The sequence below is a fragment of the Martes martes genome (genome assembly GCF_963455335.1).
Source record: "Martes martes genome assembly, chromosome: 7".
Taxonomy (NCBI): Eukaryota; Metazoa; Chordata; class Mammalia; order Carnivora; family Mustelidae; genus Martes; species Martes martes.
In genome coordinates this window covers 127,237,767-127,256,910 of record NC_137894.1, presented here as the reverse complement: position 1 = coordinate 127,256,910, position 19,144 = coordinate 127,237,767, and the positions used below count along the sequence as shown (strand labels likewise).

The following is a 19,144-nucleotide window of genomic DNA, read 5'->3' as shown; positions in this document are numbered from 1 at the left end:
TAGTATGGCTTTAGTTAACAGTGAGTTTTTTAGTTAGAGGAGCAGTCCTGGATTTCCCTCTGAGACCCTTTTCTCCAAATGGAATGCCTTCTTGGATGCCCTGTGGACCTTCATTGTTTTGCTTCAGCCGCTGCCTCCAAGCAGGAGCTTCCGTGCATGTGGAGAGGCAGGAGAGAGTGGGCGGTGGACAGCCTGTTCATTGGACCCGGGCCACCTGGGTTTGGAGCCCGGTTTCACTCACTGCTGACTGGGTGACCAAGCTGCTTTCCCTTTTTCTAATTCTTCCTTCAACTGTCTACTACAGAAGATGGCTGTGAGTTCATGGAAAGTGCCCAGAATGGTGCCTGGCCCCGAGTACTGGCTAATACCATTCTAAGACGTTGGCATTCCCCTGTCTTTATGCAGATGCTACTGTCACAGGGCAAGGGACAGCTTTAGAGGAACGGAACAGATATTTTCCCAAAGAAGACGTACAAGGAGCCAACAGGTACCTGAAAAGGTGCTCAGCCTCACTCATCGTCAGGGAGATGCAAATCAAAACTTCAGGAAGGCATCAGCTCACACCTGTTAGAGTGGTCCTCAAGAAGCTAAGAGAGAAAGGTGTTGGCGAGGAAGTGGAGAAGGAAGAATGCTGGTGCCCTCCTGGTGGGAAGGCAAACTGGGTCAGGCACTGTGGAAAATAGTGTGGAGATTCCTCCAAAAATAACATACGGTAGTACCATATGATTCTGCAGTTCGTGCTGGGTATATATCTGAAGGAAATGAAATCGGTATCTGGAAGACATATCTGCATCCCCATGTTCATTGCAGAATTTACAGATGTTTGCTCTCAATCACAAGACAAAGCTAAACTATTATGGAACGGGGGTGGGGGAGAGGGTTGTGCGCCCAGTGATCGCTTTGAGTTTCTTCTGGGATCCTTGGTATCTCCGTGAGTAGGAGGGCGCTGGCTGCCTCCTCTGGGCAAATTGGTTCCAAGAAGCTATTTACTGTGACTCTGACAGATGTGAAGAAAAATTACCCAAAATTTAGAAATTAAGGCCAAGAGTGTGCGGTGTATCCTTTCAAAGTCATTCTTGGGCATTGTTCAGGCAGCCCACCGAGGGCTTTTTAATATCTAGGGGAATGTACCTTTGTTTGACTCTGCTATTGACAATTAATTAAGGGCTCAGACTGAAGTCATACGTCAACCTATAGATCTTATCTGGTAGAGATGCAAATAATTCCTGCTCAGTAGAAAAGATAACCTCAGAGGTTACGATTTCCTTATTGCTCTGTGGGACAATAACCAGTTTTATATCTAATCCAGGAATCTTAGTCTCTTATTCCTGTTTAAATTCCCATAAATATGCAGTCCTTCAAATTTCTCGGAACCAGCTCTACCTTCTTATTTGCTCCTTTATTGGTGAATTAAACAATCTTTGACGTGTTCATTCTATATTTTTAGGAGTTAAATTTTTAACTTTTTGAAAATTACACTTTGATGAAAGTGATATTGGGTACATTTCCCACTCCCCCAAGTTTTAAATAATAAGCCACCACATTACAATAAACACATTTATGTGTCTTACGTAGTAATATAAGCACTTTGTGTGTGTGTGTGTGTGTGTGTGTGTGTGTGTGTATTGTGTATAGTATATAAAGTGCTTTCCCAGATGTGATCACGTTTTGACCCTGAATGTCGAGGTTACTTTGTGAGGAAGTGGAGCAGATGGAGTTAGTCCCACTTAACAGCTAAGGGAATGTAGACCCAGACTGAGAAGGGAGGTGACGTGGCCCCCAGGTCAGGCATACCCTAGGTGGTGGGACCAAGATGGCGCCAGAGCGAAGCTGGTGTCCTTGGCTGGTTTTCCCTCTTGTCTGTACCTGCCCTGTCTATCTATGTTGGTGAAATCTGGTTAAAGTGAACCTCAGGAACAGCTCCCAAATGGCAAGACACCCAAGTAGGAGCAGCTGGGTGGGGTGTTGAAATGGGGAGGCCACTTGATGGCTTTGCTTGTGTATGTATGAGCTACATTTGGCAGCACCTCTCCCTCCTCTGGCAGCAGCTCACTCCTTGTGGGCAAGGGCTCCCCCATCCTGAGTCCCCAGACCCCTAGGGGCCATCTTTCAGTGGGGTAATAGGGGGCCCAGAGCGATTAGCAATATTTCAGAAAGCTCAGGGGAGATCATACATCTCCCCATGACAGGTCTGCCCAGACTAAATGAAATGTCATTTCTCTGCTGTTGGCTGGCATTCTGTCGGCTCAGTCTGGCTGTACTGCTTATCTTGGGCTGATCAGGAGCCCTGCTTGGACCTTATATGCGTCTTTGACAAATAAAAATGAATTATTACTTAATAAATGCAATTGGTTTGGCAAATGCAGGCTTTCAGAGCATGGCTCCATGGAGCTCCAAAGGGCCTAACAAAAGGGCTTCTCAAAAGGGGCCTTGCTGGCTCAGCCAGGACCAACTCTAGCTGGGCCCCTCTCCGAGGAAACAGAAAATGGTGGCCCTGGGGGAGATGACATCTTAGCCCGAGGCTGAGAACTTGACCTGGGGCAAAGTCCTCCAAGGGCCTGGAGAGTATGGGGCATTCATTTCATCCACAACATCGGATAGGTGTCAGGATTCAGACAACCTCCTTACTGAAGCTGAGAGAAGCAACTTGTTAAGGTCACAAGGTTCACTTGAGAAGTGCAGAGGTTGGCATGAGCCTGTAGGTAGTAGCGTGGTTGCTGGGAGGTGGTGGGGTTACACCTGGCTCGAATCCTGGCTGTGTGTAGCCCAGTGGCCCTGTGTAAGTTGAACCTCGAGGAATCACAGCTCCTTATCTGCAAAATGGGCATTGTAATTGTACCTGCTTTTCAAGCCGATGCAAGGATATCAGCTATTGCTATAGTGGGGTTATTCTTAAAGATTTATTTTGCGGGTCAGAGAAGATTCATGGGGTCAGGATAAGCATCAAGACAGGAACCACAGCATCTCAAAAAACACAGACAAGGGTCTCATCCATATTGAAGGTAGAGTCCTATATTCACATGTTTGGCCTGTTATAGGTTAAATGGATGCATCGTGGAACTGGTTGACAGTACGTATGTTATACCACAGTAAAGCCGTTTAACAAAATAGGGTCAGTCTCTGCCATCTTGGGAGCTTATAATAGTGGGCTATGTGATCATTAATCAAATAATGACCCAAATAACATGCTCATCTCATGAAAGAAAAGTATGGAGTTCTATGAGAGTTTGTGGCAAGAGAACCTAATCTAGACTGGGAGGTCTAGGAAGGCTTCTCCAGAAAGATGATGCTGAGCTGGGATGGGAAGGAAGAGAGGAGTGAACTAGGTGAAGGGGAGATGGGAGGAAAGCTTTTGGCAGAGGGACGATCATGTGCAAAGGCCCTGAGGTAGGAAAGCACAGGGCCATGGGAGAAGAGAAAGAGAGCAGAGGTGGCCGTAGCATCATGGTGGTGCGAGATGAGACTAGGGAGGGAAGCTGGGCCTCATTGTGCAGGGTTTTATAGGCCAAGCAAAGGAACTGAACCTTCATTTTAAGACCCTACTCCAGGGTTCCCGCACCACCCATGGGCCCCGGCTCCTCTCCTCTTGCTGGGATATGTTCAGTAGGGACCATGGGGTCCAGCAGGGACTGAGAGCAGTGTCAAGGGCAGAGTGTGTCCTGGGGTGTCAGCTTTGTGAGTTGAGCTTCTCTTTGTCCTCTGGAAACCCATTGGCAGGCCATCTGTGGGCCCAGGTCTGGCACTATTCAGCAGCTGTTCCCTAGCTGGGAAGAGGCTTTTAGCTTTAATAAAAAGAGAGTAGAGATAAGAAGACCGCCTCGGCAGGGAGGGCAGCAGTGACAGGATGATTTAAATGGCCTCTCCAGTGTCATTTCTTCTGTGCAGACCTCATAAATCAGATTAGCATTGGGCTCTGACGGGGAGGTGCGAAGGGAAAGGGGCCTGAGGGAGAGGGGAGCAGGGCTTGTGACTCTGGGTCCTGCTGGGCCTGCCTTGGAGCTGGTGGGACAGCCCTAGGAAGTGCTGGGGGCCTGTATCCCTCACTCACAGCACCCCCCCAGCCTTGCTCTTCAGAGAAGGGGAAGTTGGCATGACCCCACTCCCACCCCAGCTTTCCAGCCCATCTTCAGCTTTGGGGAGAAAATGACGAGATTGGGAAGAGAATAAGAAAGAGAAGGATCTGGAAAGAGTAAAGGTGGGGGTTGGGGTGGGAGTTACAGTCTCCAGAAATGCTAGAAGCAGTGGTTCTACCTTGCTGTGTATTACAATCACCTCGGGAACTTGACAACGGATGCTGATGCCTGGGGCTGACCTCCAACACTTCTGAGTTCTAGGTGACGCTACATGCAGCTGATGTTGAGAACTGGGGTTAGAACTGAACTTCTGTCTTAAATTCAAGAACTGTGTGATCACAAGCCATCATTCCTGCCATTACTCCCAGGCCCACCCAGCCTTCCTCTTGAAAGTGACCGGATTCAGGGGCCAAAGTCCAAGTGTCCGAGGCAGGTGTTAATGCGGCCTAACTCCCACCCATGTCCCTCCTCTTTCAGATCTCACGCCACCTGGGCAAGATGTATAGCGAGATGATCTTTGTCAATGGCTTCGTGCACTGTGACCCCCACCCCGGCAACGTGCTGGTGCGGAAATGCCCGGGCACAGGGAAGGCGGAGGTGGTCCTGCTGGACCATGGGCTCTACCAGGTAGGAGACGCTGTTCCCACCTGGCCAGCCCAGGGTCTCTGGGCCTGCCTGGGATCGGAGCTCGCTCAATTCCCCAGTAGGCCACAGACACAGGACACAGAGAGCCAGGGTGGATGGAGAGGCCCTACCCTGGCCTGCCCCTAGGGCTGCCATTTTGTGCAAGTCCCGTCCCATGAGCTGTCTCCAGTCCAATGAGGTTGGTAATACCTCCTTTACTGCCTGCAGTGGGAGTAGACGGGGAGGTGCCTGGGTCTGTGCAGGTGCTTTGTCAGCTATAAACACCGTGCTTCCCTGGGAAGCCCTGGCCAGCCCACTGGGAGGTAAGCTGCCCTTCGATGAGCTGGGACTTTGGGGAAGGGGGTCACTCAGCCCCGGGGAGGAGGTAATGTGCAGTGGGAAAGGGGGCCCAGAGCTGGTAGGGGCTCGATGGGACCAGCCTCTGTCCACTGGAACTTGGAACTCATCTGGTTCGAATGAGCCATGAGCTTCTGCCTGGAAGTTGCAAAGTTCACTGCCAATGCCTGGACCCAGGGCCTATCTTGACTCCACAGCAGACCGTCCTGGAGAGGTTTCCCCAATAGTCTCCTGCTCTTCCCCTCAGAGCCCTGATCTCACCTCCCAAAATCTTGGCCCCTTTGAAAGGCTCAGTGAATGGGGACATGAGTTTAAGGTAGGCCAGCTGCTGTCACACAAGCCTCACACGTGTGATTGCCCAGACACAACAGATGTCTAATTGCTCATTTACAGACCTGTCCCGGGTAGATGGAGGTGTCAGGAGGCAGGGGCTGACTGAGGCTCTGCCCCCCGGGCTTTCCTGGGGGTGGTCTCCTCATCCTCCAGCAGTGGTGAGGGCTTGGAAGAGCACACATGGGAAGGTTTGCAGGAGCTGAACGTAGGGTTCTGCCATGTTGCGTTGGTTGGAGGTCAGGCAGAGCGCTGTGCCTAACTAGGAGGGAGGCGGGGAGTATGATTCTGGTGGGCAGTTAGTGACCGCCACCACTCAGGACCGAGGCTGGCCAAACAGTAGCCTTCACGTGGGCCCTCAGGGATGGCTGACCTTTGGGAGAGAAGCAGAGCATGCACAGGGGCTCTGGTCTTCATCAGTCCCCCTTCGCAGTATCACACCAGCCAGGGGCTAGGTCTTCCATGGGGAAAGGAGGCTCAGGTCCCGCCACACGGCTCCCCACCTCAGGTGCTCACCGACGAGTTCCGCCTGGATTACTGCCGCCTCTGGCAGTCGCTGATCTGGACTGACATGGAGAAGGTGAAGAAGTACAGCCAGCGCCTGGGGGCCGGGGATCTCTACCCTTTGTTTGCCTGCATGCTGACTGCCCGGTCTTGGGACTCGGTCAACAGGGGCATTGGGCAAGCCCCGGTCACTGCCACAGAGGTAGGTGGCGGTCCCGTCCCGGCCTTGCCTTCTCCTGAATGCGAGGGGTGGGGCCAGGGGTGGCCTCTGGACCCCGTCCAGTCCAGGGTCTGGGGTTCTGGGCTGGTGGGCTGTGGCCGTGGGGCAGTGGGCAGCAGTGGAGATCTCCTGGAGGAGAAGCATTCCGGGATGCAAGGAGGGAGAGGGAACAGTGTCTCACTGTGTCCCTCCTGGCCTCAGCAACCTGCTCACGGTAACCATGTAATCCACACTCCTGTGGCTTTTGCTCTAACCCAAGATTTGAGGCTTCCACCAAGTTCTCCTCTAGGACTTTCGGGAATCCCCAGGGACTGTCTCATCAGTAAGTCGGGCTCCTCTGTGCCCCTTGCAGACTTCCTGTATGCCTCCCTACTTGGGGTGGGGGGCACCTCAGTTCCTCATACGGCACTGAGCCACTTGCCCCATTGTCCTCCCCGAGTGTGTGGCAAAATAGCTTTTTCAGTCTCTCTTTGTATGTAGCTCATTCTCCATTGGATCTAGACAAGAATCCCGTGGAGCCTGGGCTGAGATCGGTCCTAGGAGGCCTTCCTCCCTGTACTCCCAGCCACCTCTTTCCCAGACTCCTCATTCTGTCTTGGAATTGGCTTATCTTCCCAGTCCTTCCCTGTGCCAGACCCGTGCAGACTTGCCCATAGCCGTGTGGGGACCGGCTTGGACTCTGCCGAGGCCCCAGCTAACCGCAAGGGACAGGTCCCACTTGTGCAGTCAGATAGACCTGGGTTCTAGTTCCAGCTCCTGCTTTTCCTGCTGGCATGACCTCAGATGGTTCTCATCACATCTCCGAGCCTCATAGTCCTCCCCTGTAAGCTGCCTGGTGATGAGGGCCTTTAGAAAAGGCTGGATGTCACAAACAATGTCACAAAGGGACCACCTCTCACCATCTCTTGGCTCTGCTTTCCTGTGAACTGACATCATTCCCCAGCAAGCTTGGTGGCCGTGATTACTGGCAGCAGCCCCAGGCTTGCATGGCTTTAAAGCTTGATATCTCGGAAGAGAGACCATCTCCCTCCTTTGTTAAATAGGGATGATAATTTCTGTTTTATTGATAATGTATGTAAAGTGCCTCCCTGTGGTTCCTGAAATTTGTTCATCGAACAAACATTTGTTTTTGCTGGAACCGAGACTAGGTGCTGGGGATCCAATGATGAACAGACAGACAGGTCTTCCATGTGATGTGCACTGTGCTTGAGGGAGACAGACAGTAAACAAGTGAAGAAACAGGTAAATGGAATAATTGCAGGTTGCAGACACTGGAGGCAACAGGCAGGGTGAGTAACGGGGGGAGGGCTGTAGATTGGGTGCTCAGAGAGCTTGCTGAGGATTCTGGAGGACAAGGAAGGCAGCAGCCTCAGGCAGAGCTTGGAGAAAGCATTCCAGGCAGAGGGCACAAGATGCGCCAGGACAGGGAGAGAAAGTGTTGGCACCATCACGAGTGTGGAGAGGTGGGTGCTGGAACGAGAATTTGTGGTGCTGGGCAGAGAGCTTCACATGGGGCCTCCTAAGCCATGGGAAGAAGTTTGGACTCGTTCTCAGTATAAAGCAAAGCCTTTGACAGGTTTCAAGCAGGAGAAGAATGTGCTCAGAGTTGTTATTTTAAGAATCTGGAGGGAACAAGATGAGCAGTGGGGCAGTTGGTGGGTAGGCTGGGAGGTGATGGGGGCGCAGACCAAGCTAAAGGCAGAGGAGGTGGAGGGAAGCGGATGAGCCTTTACTGCTTTGGATGCAAGACTGAGAGGCCCTTCTGTCGACTTGGGTGTGGAGAGGAGGCAGAGGGAGGGGTCAGAGTTGCATCACACCTTTTTGGGGTGAGCTATAGGATAGGGGAGCTACTTCCTGGCACAGGAAAGACTTTGGGAATGACATAGTTGGGGGGTGGGAGGCAGGAGTTAGAACATTCACATGGAGGCATCGTGGGCAGTCAAGCTTGGAGCTCAAGGACATAAACTTGGGAGTCCTCAGCATGTACGTGGTATGTAAAGCCTCAGGGATGGACACAATCGCGCGGCGCACAGTAGGTATTTAGTATACGGTACGTGTTTTCATTAACCAAGTTAGGATCTTATTTTGCCTTTCGCTCACTTATAAAGACCCAGCAGAAATGCTACCATGTTAGTCTGCCTGGGTTGCTGGTAGAACACCGCTAGCTAGGTGGGTTTGTACAACAGAAATCGATTTTCTCACAGTTCTGGAGGCTGGAAGTCCAAGACCGAGTCATTGGTGGGTTGATTTCTGGTGCAGCCTCTCTTCCTGACCTGCAGACGGCTGCCTTCTTGCTGTGTTCTCTTATGGCCTTTCTTCTGTGTGGACACACTCCTGGTCTTTTCCTCTCTTCCTAAGGACATCAGTCCTGTTGGGTTAGGGCCCCCTTTATGAAGTCCCTTCACTTTGATTACCCCTTTAAAGGCCTCGTTTCCAAATACAGTCGCACTGGGGTTAGGACTTGAACATAGTGGTCTGGGAGGGACACAGTGCAGTCCGTAGTGTCAGCCAGGAAGCCTCTCCTCTTCATCTTTGCCAAAAGTGACCCCTTAATACTTGTATCATTCATGGGCGTGCACCGTAGACTTTCTCGAGGAGGAGCTGTTTGTGTCCTTGTATGAATTCTCCAACTAGTTGGTGAGTACCTGGGAGGCAAGGATCCTGTCTTGTACATCTTTCTATAAGGTCCCTGCAGTCCTGGGACCACCTCTAACAGAGGGTGTTCAAGTAGGTTCTGCAGACATGGACTCTAGTTGCTCACTTTGGACAAAAAGCCAGTGAGAGAATAAACTTGGCCACTGCAGGTCAGCCCCAGTCCAGTCTCTGAGATGTAAGGGCTTGGTTTTTCTGAGTCTCAGTCTCATTGAGAATGCGGGGAACCCCCAGCATTGTGTCAGGGAAGATGTTTTTCCAGCTACAAATGGCTTAAACATTTAGGCATCTGTTCTGTCCATAGCAAGACGTCTGGAGGTGAGTGGGTCCAGCCTGGTTAATTGAGCTGATCAGAAGCTCTGGGCTTTGGGCTGATTCTTAGGGTTCTGCTGGGAGAGTTCCAAGCTTTATACTTTTATTCCCTGAGGTTCAGGGGTGGGACTTAGGGGCCATTTCTTCTCATATATTGTTTCTTAAAAACAAGAAAACCTTTCCCAGAAGTCCCCCAACAGACTCCCCCTTGGTCTCATTGGCCAGAATTGTGTCTCATGTCCATGCCTGAGCCAATCACTTGGCAGAGGCCTTGTGCTCAGAGCTGACAATGGCCGAGATCAATCAAGATCCCACCCGGGGCTAGGGAGGGGCTCTGCCTCCCTGAAGAGCACAGCCCCAAGGGGTCAAGTGAACAAAAATGGGGTTCGTTTGTCAGAGGAGAATGGGGAATGGCTGTTGGGTAGGCACTCAACGGGGTCTACTTCAGGCAGCCACCATCGGGGTACTCAGAGCTCGAGGAGATGCCCCCTAGAGGGAGTCTGGCTGGGTACAGGTGCCTGCCTTTGCTCTGAGAGTTGCTGGAGAGGGACTGTCTCCAGGCCAGTCCCAGCTTTGCTGAAGGGGTCCCTGTGGTGAGCAAAGCCTTGATCTGGCCGTAACCCTCAGGCAGGCTGACCCACAGCTGTGGTGGAAGGCGGCGGGGAGACAGCAGCCTCAGTGTCTGGCTTCGTGTTCAGATGCTCCAGTCTGATAGCTCCTGCCTGAGGGACATTTCGAGCTTCACAGCAACTCAGTTATCAGCAGCACACACGTGTTCTGGAAAGGGCTGAGAGTCCTGCTTGTGCTGCAGAAGGCGGCCACGTGGGGAAACCTCTGGCAGCACTGCTGGGCCCCTCTTGTGACTTCGATTAGCACCAAGTATCTCCCCATTCCTTATCTCTGCTGATCCTCTTGGTCCTGCTGGGAGGTGGGCACAGAGGGTATGAGCATTTCCAGTTTTTGGATGAGGACATCAGGTTAGAAGAGGTGAAAGGACTTACCCAGGGTCACAGTCCCACTGTAGGGTGAGAGGCAGTAGAGCCTGGTGGTGAGGGCATGGGCTTGGGAGCCAGACTGCAGGGGTTCAAATCCTGATTCACCACTTAGTAGCTGTGGCCCATGGGCAGGGTGCCTAACTTCTCAGTGCCTCAGTTTCCTCCTCTCAAATGGGGGTGATACACTTGCCTGATAGGGTTGTCGTGAGGATCAAATGAATTAATTCCTGCAAGCATTTTCTCTGGGGACAGAGAAGAGGTCAGAGGAGTACTGTCATGCTCAGGGCTCTGGCGGGGGGCCCTTATTTGCCCAGAGTCTTGCAGAGTTCAGGGATAGGGAAGGGTGGGAGGCCAGACCCCATGCTCAGACACCAGGGCTCCTGCTCTTTGGGTCTTGGGACCTCCAGCACTGGGCCGGCTGAGATGGGCCCCAGCAAGGAGACAGTGATAGGCAGTGGCTGTGTGGGCAGCAGGAGCTTTGGGAAGGTCTGGTGGGGTGCAGAGTCAGGCAGGGTATGGAGCTGGGTTGGGGTCAGGAGCTCAGGTCTCTGAACTGCACCAGCCTGGGCTTGGCTGAAGGGATGGGGGACATGACTCAGCAGATACCAGCTCCCAGGGCTCCTTCTAAGCCTGGCCTGAAATTGGTGGCAAGTGGAGGAGGCCTTGGAGAGTAACACACAGGTGAGCCCTGGGCTGAGAGTCTGGCTAAGTCCAGCCTCAGCAAGGGGTTGGGGAGGAAGCAGACTTCCTGCCCTAGTCCGTATAGGCTTGTGGGCTTGGAGCAAGGGTACCGATGACCACGGGGGTGCTGGGGATGGTAAGGGGCCTTGCTGACGCGCTCTTGTCCTGTGTCTAGAGCTTGCTCAGAAGCTGGGGTGAGGTGTCTCCTCCACGTCTGTTGGACTACAGAGCCCCTTGTGCTGAGCTCCCCCCGGGGGAGTTTCCTGGCGGTGCTGAGGCAGCCGTGCTGGGAGCTCCCTCCTGGAGGGTCCTTGCGGCCTCTCCGCCCCAGGCTGCCCTGACATCTACCGCCCTGGGCCCCGCTGTCCACTCCAACTCTCCACGTCTGTCTCTCTGTTGCTGCTTCAGGACGCGGAGATCCGCAACAACGCGGCCAACTACCTCCCCCAGATCAGCCAGCTCCTCAACCATGTGCCCCGCCAGATGCTGCTCCTCTTCAAGACCAACGACCTGCTCCGCGGCATCGAGGCCGCCCTGGGCACCCGGGCCAGTGCCAGCTCCTTCCTCAACATGGCACGCTGCTGCATCAGGGCGCTGGCCGCGTGAGTGCGGGCTCTGGCCTCCCTTCCCCTCCCAGCTCTCCTTGCCTGCCCCGCTGGTGGGCGGATGGGGGCGGTCCCGGTTACCTCCACTTTCTCCCACCAGTCCCCAGGGTCCCACCTGAGCTCCCCAGTTGCCAGCTCCCCCGGAGGAAGAGTTTGGGGCGGGAAATGACTCCAGCAAAGTCCCTGGTTCCGGGCCTGTGTTTGAGTGGTCCAGAGAGCTACCTGTAACTTTGTCAGATGGGTGGGTTCTGGGACATCACCCTCCTAGTTCAGCTTTCCAGGTGATTCTTACCCTCAGTAAATTTTGAAACATTTTCTGAGAGTCTCAGTCCCACCCAAGTGTCCACTGGACTTGGAATCAGGACACCCTGATGTTCACCCCATCTCTAACTGGTCCCAGGACCTGTCTCCCCAGTGTTGGCTAGGCTGCAAGGCCAGTGTTCTCTCCTGGCCGTGACTCGGGAGTGTTGCCAGCAGGCTTACGGGGGATCTCAGGCCTTTTTAGATGCCTCAGGACCTTTAGAGTGTTGGTGAGGGAAGGAAGGTGCTTCCTCAGGGAGATATTGCTGGAGAAGTGAGGGTTCTAGGCCCTTTATCCTGAGTGTGCAGATACATGGGAAGGGCCATGCCCTGGCTGAATTTTCTCATCTGAGAGGAGAGCCCAAGACTGGGGTCAGATGCCATCCATCCTGTGCAGGGAGTGTTTCGTTCTGGCAAAGTGTCTGGTGCAGGGAGCATTGGCCACATATCTCCTGCACCCATGATCAAATATTGAGTTAGATTATAGCAAAATAGACTGCACAAAAGGGCTGAACATGATTTATTCTTCCTTTGAGGGTTCTGGAAATGAAGTCTCGAATGGGTCATTATCATAAACACCAATTTCCATCCTGTCCTTCTGTTAGTGCAGAAGGAATTGAGCTGTGGGCTGACTCCATACTGGGCTTAGCCTCTCAGGACCACCTGACCTAGTTTCCAGGTGCTTTAGCCTCAGAAAGTTTGGGAAAGCTTTTATATTTGGGTTTGGGAGGTTCAGGATTGGCATATATTTACTAAACATATAGAAAAAGGGAAACATTGGAATGTTCTACCCAGTGGGTCCTCTAGGTCTTTGATGCCCTGTGAAACAGCTGCTTTTGTTCATTCCACTTATCTGGAAGGCTCCTTTGGAGTAGTTGAATAGTTGAGTTCCTCTGGTCCCTGGGTGGGCAGTGCTATGATCACTTACCCAGAAGTCACCCACTAGGGTGGGGGTCTGGTGAGTAGGCTAAGCCATGATCTTCCATTGTGCTAAGCGGTAATGAGTGCTTCTTCCTCATTTATCTCTTGTTCTCTCCTTCCTTCTTGTCCCTCCTGCAGGCACAAGAAGAAGAACAGCCGCTCACTCTTCAGAAGGACACAGATCTCTTTCAGAGAAGCCTTCAGCTTATGGCAGATCAACCTTCATGAACTCATTCTGCGTATGAAGGGGTTGAAGTTGGCCAGCTGGGTCTTGGCCCTGCTTTGCCGGCTGCTGCCCACATCATACTGAGCGGATCTGCTGTCCCCTTTCCCTTTCCAGGGTGACTCTGTGGCGGGCAAGTGGAATTTTCACTCCTCACTCTTCTGTCATGTCTCCACCCAGGTGCCCTGTGTCTGTCACATGGTAGCCTGGAGCCCCACAGTCATTGTCTGTGACACCATTATACTCTACCCTCAGAATCCCTCCCCTCAACTGTGGCCCTTGTCTCATAGGCTACACAAGCTGTCCTATGCAAGAAGTTTCTTTGCTTATCCAGGGAGATGGCATAAACAGTGTTTCCCACTCCTGCTGGGCACCATTGGGCTGGATGTCCCCTTACTTCCAGTAACCATTCTTCCTGGCAGGATGGACCATGAATCCCACTGACTTCCTACATGAATTTCTACATTTAGCTGATGGGAGGTTTGATTTTGTTGGAAGAGAGCAGAGTTTCTGAGCTGGCTAGGAATGGATTCCCTCTCCTTGCCCTGTCGTTCCCAGAGGTGTCATACCTGAGCAAGGTGGCTTGGCATCTGAGGCATGAGTTCACTGCTATTACGGTGACCACTCTGATATTTTATGTACTGTGTTTCAATAAAAATCCCTTCAGGGTTACAGGGAAGGGCTTTGTTGCTGGGATTTTTATTCTAGGTTGGGAGTGAATCCACATTGGCCGTTAGGTAGGAGTGGGCCTGGATGCTGTGGGCCACTGTGTTCTACTTGGCAGCTGGCCCCCGTCATCCTTCCAGCCTTTCCTGGTGTGACCACTTCCTGCCCCTTGTAGGTGTTTCTTCCCCTCTAAGACTCTGAGAGTTTGTCTGCAGAAGTTAAGAAGCCCAACTCAGTTCAGGGCCAGGAACTCAGAGGCTCTGCTGAAACCTCTGACTTGGGTTTCCCTTGGTTCTCACCACATTCCCTGTGAGCTGGCACCTACTTTGTTCTACTCCTTGCTTCCTGCCTTAGGTTCATCATTCGATGCCACCGTCCTGGAGACTGTAGTGTAAGCCTCAACCACTGTGGGTAGGGTTCCACTCTGAAATCTCCCTGTCGCCTGTCTGGGCTCTATGTTTCCACCTCTTGCACCTGCCAGAGCTGCCCCGCCCCCACTCACTCATCTGCTCCTGTTCCTGGAACTTGCCCAAATTCCTGCTGTCACTCCAGGTGCCGAGAGACCCCATGTTCGGCAGGTCCTCCTATAACTGAGCTCACAGACAGTCACTATATTTGAGTCACTCTGATCTTACTTCACCCCGTTCACAGGGACAGGAAACTGCTAAGTTGGAGCCTCCTCTTCTCTTTATTCCCAATACAACAAGCAGATTTTCCACTGACCAGAGATGATTTGCAATCCCTTTATTTCCTAAAAGAATTAATTGTTCTTGGTGACCAGTTGGATGCACCCAGAGACCTGAGAGAATAATTTGCAAGATCTGTTATTAATCATGAGGATACATGCTGCATATCATGTTTTATGGTGTCTTTTATAACCACTGAAGTAAATATAAATGTCCTTTTTGTTCAAGGTAATGGTTACTTGCTTTTCACTTTTAGTGTAATGGTTGGCTTCCTGCTGCCCTGGGATCTAAAACACCAGCATGTTGCCAGTAGGCCCAGCACCCAGGACAGTTAACAACCAGGGAACCCACCCAGGACAGAGAACTTGGGAGAGTTTGGGGTATAGGGAGGGCAATTTGAAAGTAGGAGGGAAGTTAGTGGATGATTTTTGAGTGCCTTCCTCGGGGAGAGACCGTGCTGGGCTCTTTGTATATAAGTTACATCATTGAATTGTCCCACTAGCCCTTTGATGGGGAAGGGTCATGAATCTCATCCTATAGAAATGGGAATCAAGGCTCAGAGAGGGTTAGTAATTTCCCTAAGGTCACACAGCTGCTAAGTAGGGCTCCACGCTTTGGTTTTTATTCCCCAGTGCTGTAGATCTAGATCACACTCGCTCTTTGGCCTGTCAAATATTCCTGAATTGAGTCTCAAAAACCCCACTTTCAGGAGGGATTGGGTTATCTTTGGAGGTAGGGGGGAGTTCAGCGTATTTGCGCGGCCCAGGGCAGGAGCTGGCTCACTGTGGCCTGCATGCGGTTCTGACACTGGCCATCCGGAGTCAGTGCCGAGCCCACAGGCTTCAGGGCATAGTTCCTGGAAGACGGTCCTCACTTTAGACACAAGCTGCAGGTGTGGGGGGTTTGCCAGGCCATGTGAACTTCTGACCAACTGACTTCAAATGTGGGCATTCCCGTACACCCCCAGACTCAGGGATTTGCTAGAATGGACTCAGAACTCAGGAAAGTAATGTACTTGGGTTTACAGTTTGATCAGGACCAGCCAAATGAAGAGACATGTAAGGCGAGGTCTAGGAGGATCCTGAACGCAAAACTTCCACGTCCTCTCCCATGGCATCAGGACACATCACACTCTCAGCGTATTGGTGTGTTCACTGAGCCTCAGTGTTTAGGCTTTTTATCGGGATTTCCTCGCATAGACACCATTGACTGAATCATTGATCACAAGGTGGAACTCAGTCTCCAGCCTGCCCTTCTCTCCCCTCCTTGGAGAAGGTGGGCTGGTGTCACCCCCTTCCTGGGTCCTCTAGTAAAAACGCAGGTGTGATCCAAGGGGTACACCCGGAAAAACAAAGGTACTCCTATGGTTGAGAAATTTGAAGAGTTACGGTTATCTCCCAGGAGCTGAGGACACAGACCAGACAGATTCTTTATTATATAATAACCACTCGGGGTTCTTGTTCTGTCCCCTTGGCCTGAGGTATGTCTCTATCGACTGACTGCGGGCCTGTGCCTTCTGGTTGGCCTGGGTGGGGCCATATCTGGAGCCCCGATTCTCTCCCTCTCTATTCTGTGGGTCAGCGACAACATGACTAAGCTTCTGGGTGGGACCTTCTCTGATCCCTTCTCTCGCCTCTGGAACTTGCCTTGAATTGATTTGGATTGGATGCTTCCCAATAAAAGCCTGTGACTTTTTTCCTCCCAGCAGTGACAATGTCACATTGGAAAGTTACCACCAACTTATGTTAAAGACTGTTTTCCCTTTTAACACTTAAATACTTACTCAGTTTAGGTGTGGGCTTCTTTGTTTTGGGCAGCATGGATATTTTTTCCCCTTCCTCTTCAGGCGAAGTAGAGAGAAATGCCAACTCTGTGGCCATGTGTTCTAGAGTCTCTCAGGTATGTGCTCGGTTCATGGGAAATTGAGAATCCGCTAAATAAACATGCTAATATCTAAAATCTCAGAATTCTTTATCTTCAGGGCCGTTGAAATCTGTATATGAAAGATAAACTACACGTGGCCCTCCTCCTCCCTTACGAATATTGTGTCTGATTGTCATGTTAATTTTGACAGCACTCCAGGCCCACTCCCCGGGCCTCTAAGAATGTACGCAGCCCATGAATGTCCTCTCAGAAAGCCAGAGTGACTCCTAGAGGCACCCAAGCAAATCCCCAGGGGCAGGACACATTGGGAGGTTGAGCATTACCCTCCATGTGGTAAGAGTTAGCTGGAGCCTTGTAAGGGGCATCTGAGGCTTACATGGTTTCCAGATGTAACCACTGGACTAGGACTTGAAAGTTGGGAACTGGGGATGGGGCAAGATGTTCACAGGCAGGACGAACAGAGCCACACGGAGTGGCGTGTTCTTTGCTGCCTGACCTTTTGGATTGGTGGTGGTGGTTGGGAGGGATCGGAGGGCACCGTGGAGCTGCTCCTGGCAGGTGACTGGCCAGTGGGAAGCTGCAGGAGGCCCAGTCTCCTAAGCCTGAAATCTGCAAACATTTTGGGAAAAGCCCGTTTGTTCAAAAAGACTGCTGTTACCTCCTCTCTTCCCTCCCTCCTTCCTTCCTGTAAAGTACAGCCTATTATGAAGCTGCCCAGACTCGCTTGGCACTCTCTCTTTTTCTAAAGGATGGATGAGGTCAGCCCTCAGCGGAGTAAATATTAAGCTCTTGGTTAGCTCTGCTGTCCATTTTGCTGTGGTGAGTGTCTCCTGGCCTGCTTTCTCTGGAGGCTGCCTCAGCCCCTGCCATCAGCCCGCTCCCCTCCCAGCCAGGTCAGCGTGCCCCTGTCTGGCACTACCAGGGGCAGAAAACACTCTGCCCAGCTCTTTGCTTTTGGCTTAATAGATGCATAGTTGCCCTGATATTTCTAACTCTTTTTCTTTTTCCCATATGTGAGAGGGAAGGCCAGGCTCTTAAGGCTGGTAAAGGGATGCTTAGTAAGCCCTTGACCTCTGCCTTTCCAGCTCCCCCGTCCTCATCCTCTCCCTCTAGAACAGGCTGAATCAAAATTTCACATAGCAATGAATAGCCTGGGCTCTTGTTAGAACACAAGATTCTGATTCGGTGGGTTTGGGTGGGGCCTGAGACTCTGCATTTCTGTCAGGCTCCCAGGGGATCTATTGCTGCTCATCCACGGTCCATACCTTGAGTGGCAAGGACCCAGAGAGATGGCTCCAAAGGTATAGTTCGGGACCAGCAGCATCAGCCTAACCTGGGACCTTGTTAGAAATGCAAATTCTCAGACCCCACTCGAGCTCTGCTGAAACTCTGGGGGTGGGGCCAGCAATCTGTGTTAATCAGCTCTGCAGGGAATTCTGACACCCGTGCTCACAGTTGAAATCTCTGGTCTACAGTTCGCAACCCTACCTGCACATGGGAATCACCAGGAGAGCTTTGAATGCCCGAGATTCTGATTGAAGTCGTTTGAAGGAGGACCAGACATTTTAAAATTACTTTTTAATTGTTTTTAACTTCCTATTTTGAAATAACTTTAGAATTACAGTAGAGTTGCAAAGATAATACCCAGAGGGCGCTCTTATACCCTTTGGTTTGCTTTCCTTAATGTTGACATCTTACATAGCCCTGGTACCTTGGCGAATATTAAGGAAATATCATTAGTGTAGTACATTTAATTAAACTTCATATTTCACCCATTTCCCTGCTAATGTCCTCCCAGTGCTCCTGGATCCAGTCTAGGATATCACATTGCATTCCATTGTCATGTGTCCTTACTGTGTTCTGTGACAGTTCCTCAGACTGTTTTGTTTTTCATGGCCTCGATGCTTTGGAAGAGTACTGGTCAGGTAGTTCGTAGAATGTCTCTTGATTGTGGCTTGTCTGATGTTTTCCTGTGATTAGACCTGGGTTATGGGTTTGGGGATGAACCACAGAGGTGATGTGCCCTTCCCATTATGTCATATCCAGGGGAACATGATATGGAAACGACTTACCGCCTTTGTCCTTAAAGCTCCCCAGCCAGGGTTGGGACCCTACTTTAGGGTATCTAGAACACACCCTAAAGTGTGTGTCTTCTAGAGAGGGAAGAATGCAACTGACAAACTCCACCACAGGTGGGCATTAGACACAGTCTCTTTGAAATTAAGAGAGACTTGGGGCGCCTGGGTGGCTCAGTGGTTTAGGCCTCTGTGTTCGGCTCAGGTCATGATCTCAGGGTCCTGGGATCGAGCCCCACATCGGGCTCTCTGCTCAGCGGGAGCCTGCTTCCCCCTCTCTCAGTCTGCCTCTCTGCCTAGCTCTGATTTCTCTCTGTCAAATAAATAAAATCTTAAAAAAAAAAAAAGAAATTAAGAGAGACCTGGCTATTTTAAAATTAGAAGGCCCCCAAGGAACTAAAAAAATGCAGCTATGCCAACACAAGGTCATAAAAACAGCAGTGTGGTATAGTTTTAATGCTGACATGTACCACATGCTAACTCTTTAAGCAAACACACAGGTGGAATGACAAATGGATGTAACATCAGAAGCCTAAATGTTGAGCCCCATCTTGAAAAAGATAGGTCTGATGCTAGGTGTTTTGATTTACAGATATATTTGCAATTCTAGAAACAGAAGTCACCAGTGGGGCATTGGCAGGGAGCCCTCTGGTCAGTCATCTCTGAGCAGTGGGCTGGGCACCCTCTGTACCAGCCTTACCTGGCAGCTGTCTCCCAGTGGATCTTGATGAAGTCCCAATAGTTCATTTTTGCCCTTGCTTCCCTTGCCTTTGGCGATGTTTCTAGGAAGAAGTTGCTGCAGCTGAGGTTGAAGAGGTTGCTGCCTGTGTTCTCCTCAGGGATTTTGATGGATTCCTGTCTCACATTGAGGTCCTTCATCCATTTTGAGTCTATTTTTGTATATGGTGTAAGGAAATTGTCCAGTTTCGTTCTTCTGCGTGTGACTGTCCACTTTTCCCAACACCATTTGTTGAAGAGATGGTCTTTTTTCCATTGGACATTCTTTCCTGCTTTGTCGAAGATTAGTTGACCGTAG

The 19,144-nt window shown here is 51.2% G+C and overlaps 1 protein-coding gene across 1 annotated transcript in view; it reads left to right on the top strand.

Moving 5' to 3' along the window:
* ADCK1 (aarF domain containing kinase 1) overlaps positions 1-14,378 on the top strand; it is a 120,465-nt gene extending 106,087 nt beyond the window's left edge. Inside the window, exons 8-11 of the mRNA XM_080809450.1 lie at positions 4,551-4,700; positions 5,893-6,090; positions 11,157-11,350; positions 12,713-14,378. Of these exons, the coding sequence (XP_080665576.1) occupies positions 4,551-4,700; positions 5,893-6,090; positions 11,157-11,350; positions 12,713-12,884 (714 nt within the window). The 3' untranslated portion in view covers positions 12,885-14,378. The remainder of the gene's footprint in view (positions 1-4,550; positions 4,701-5,892; positions 6,091-11,156; positions 11,351-12,712) is intronic.
* Positions 14,379-19,144: the final 4,766 nt, after the last annotated feature.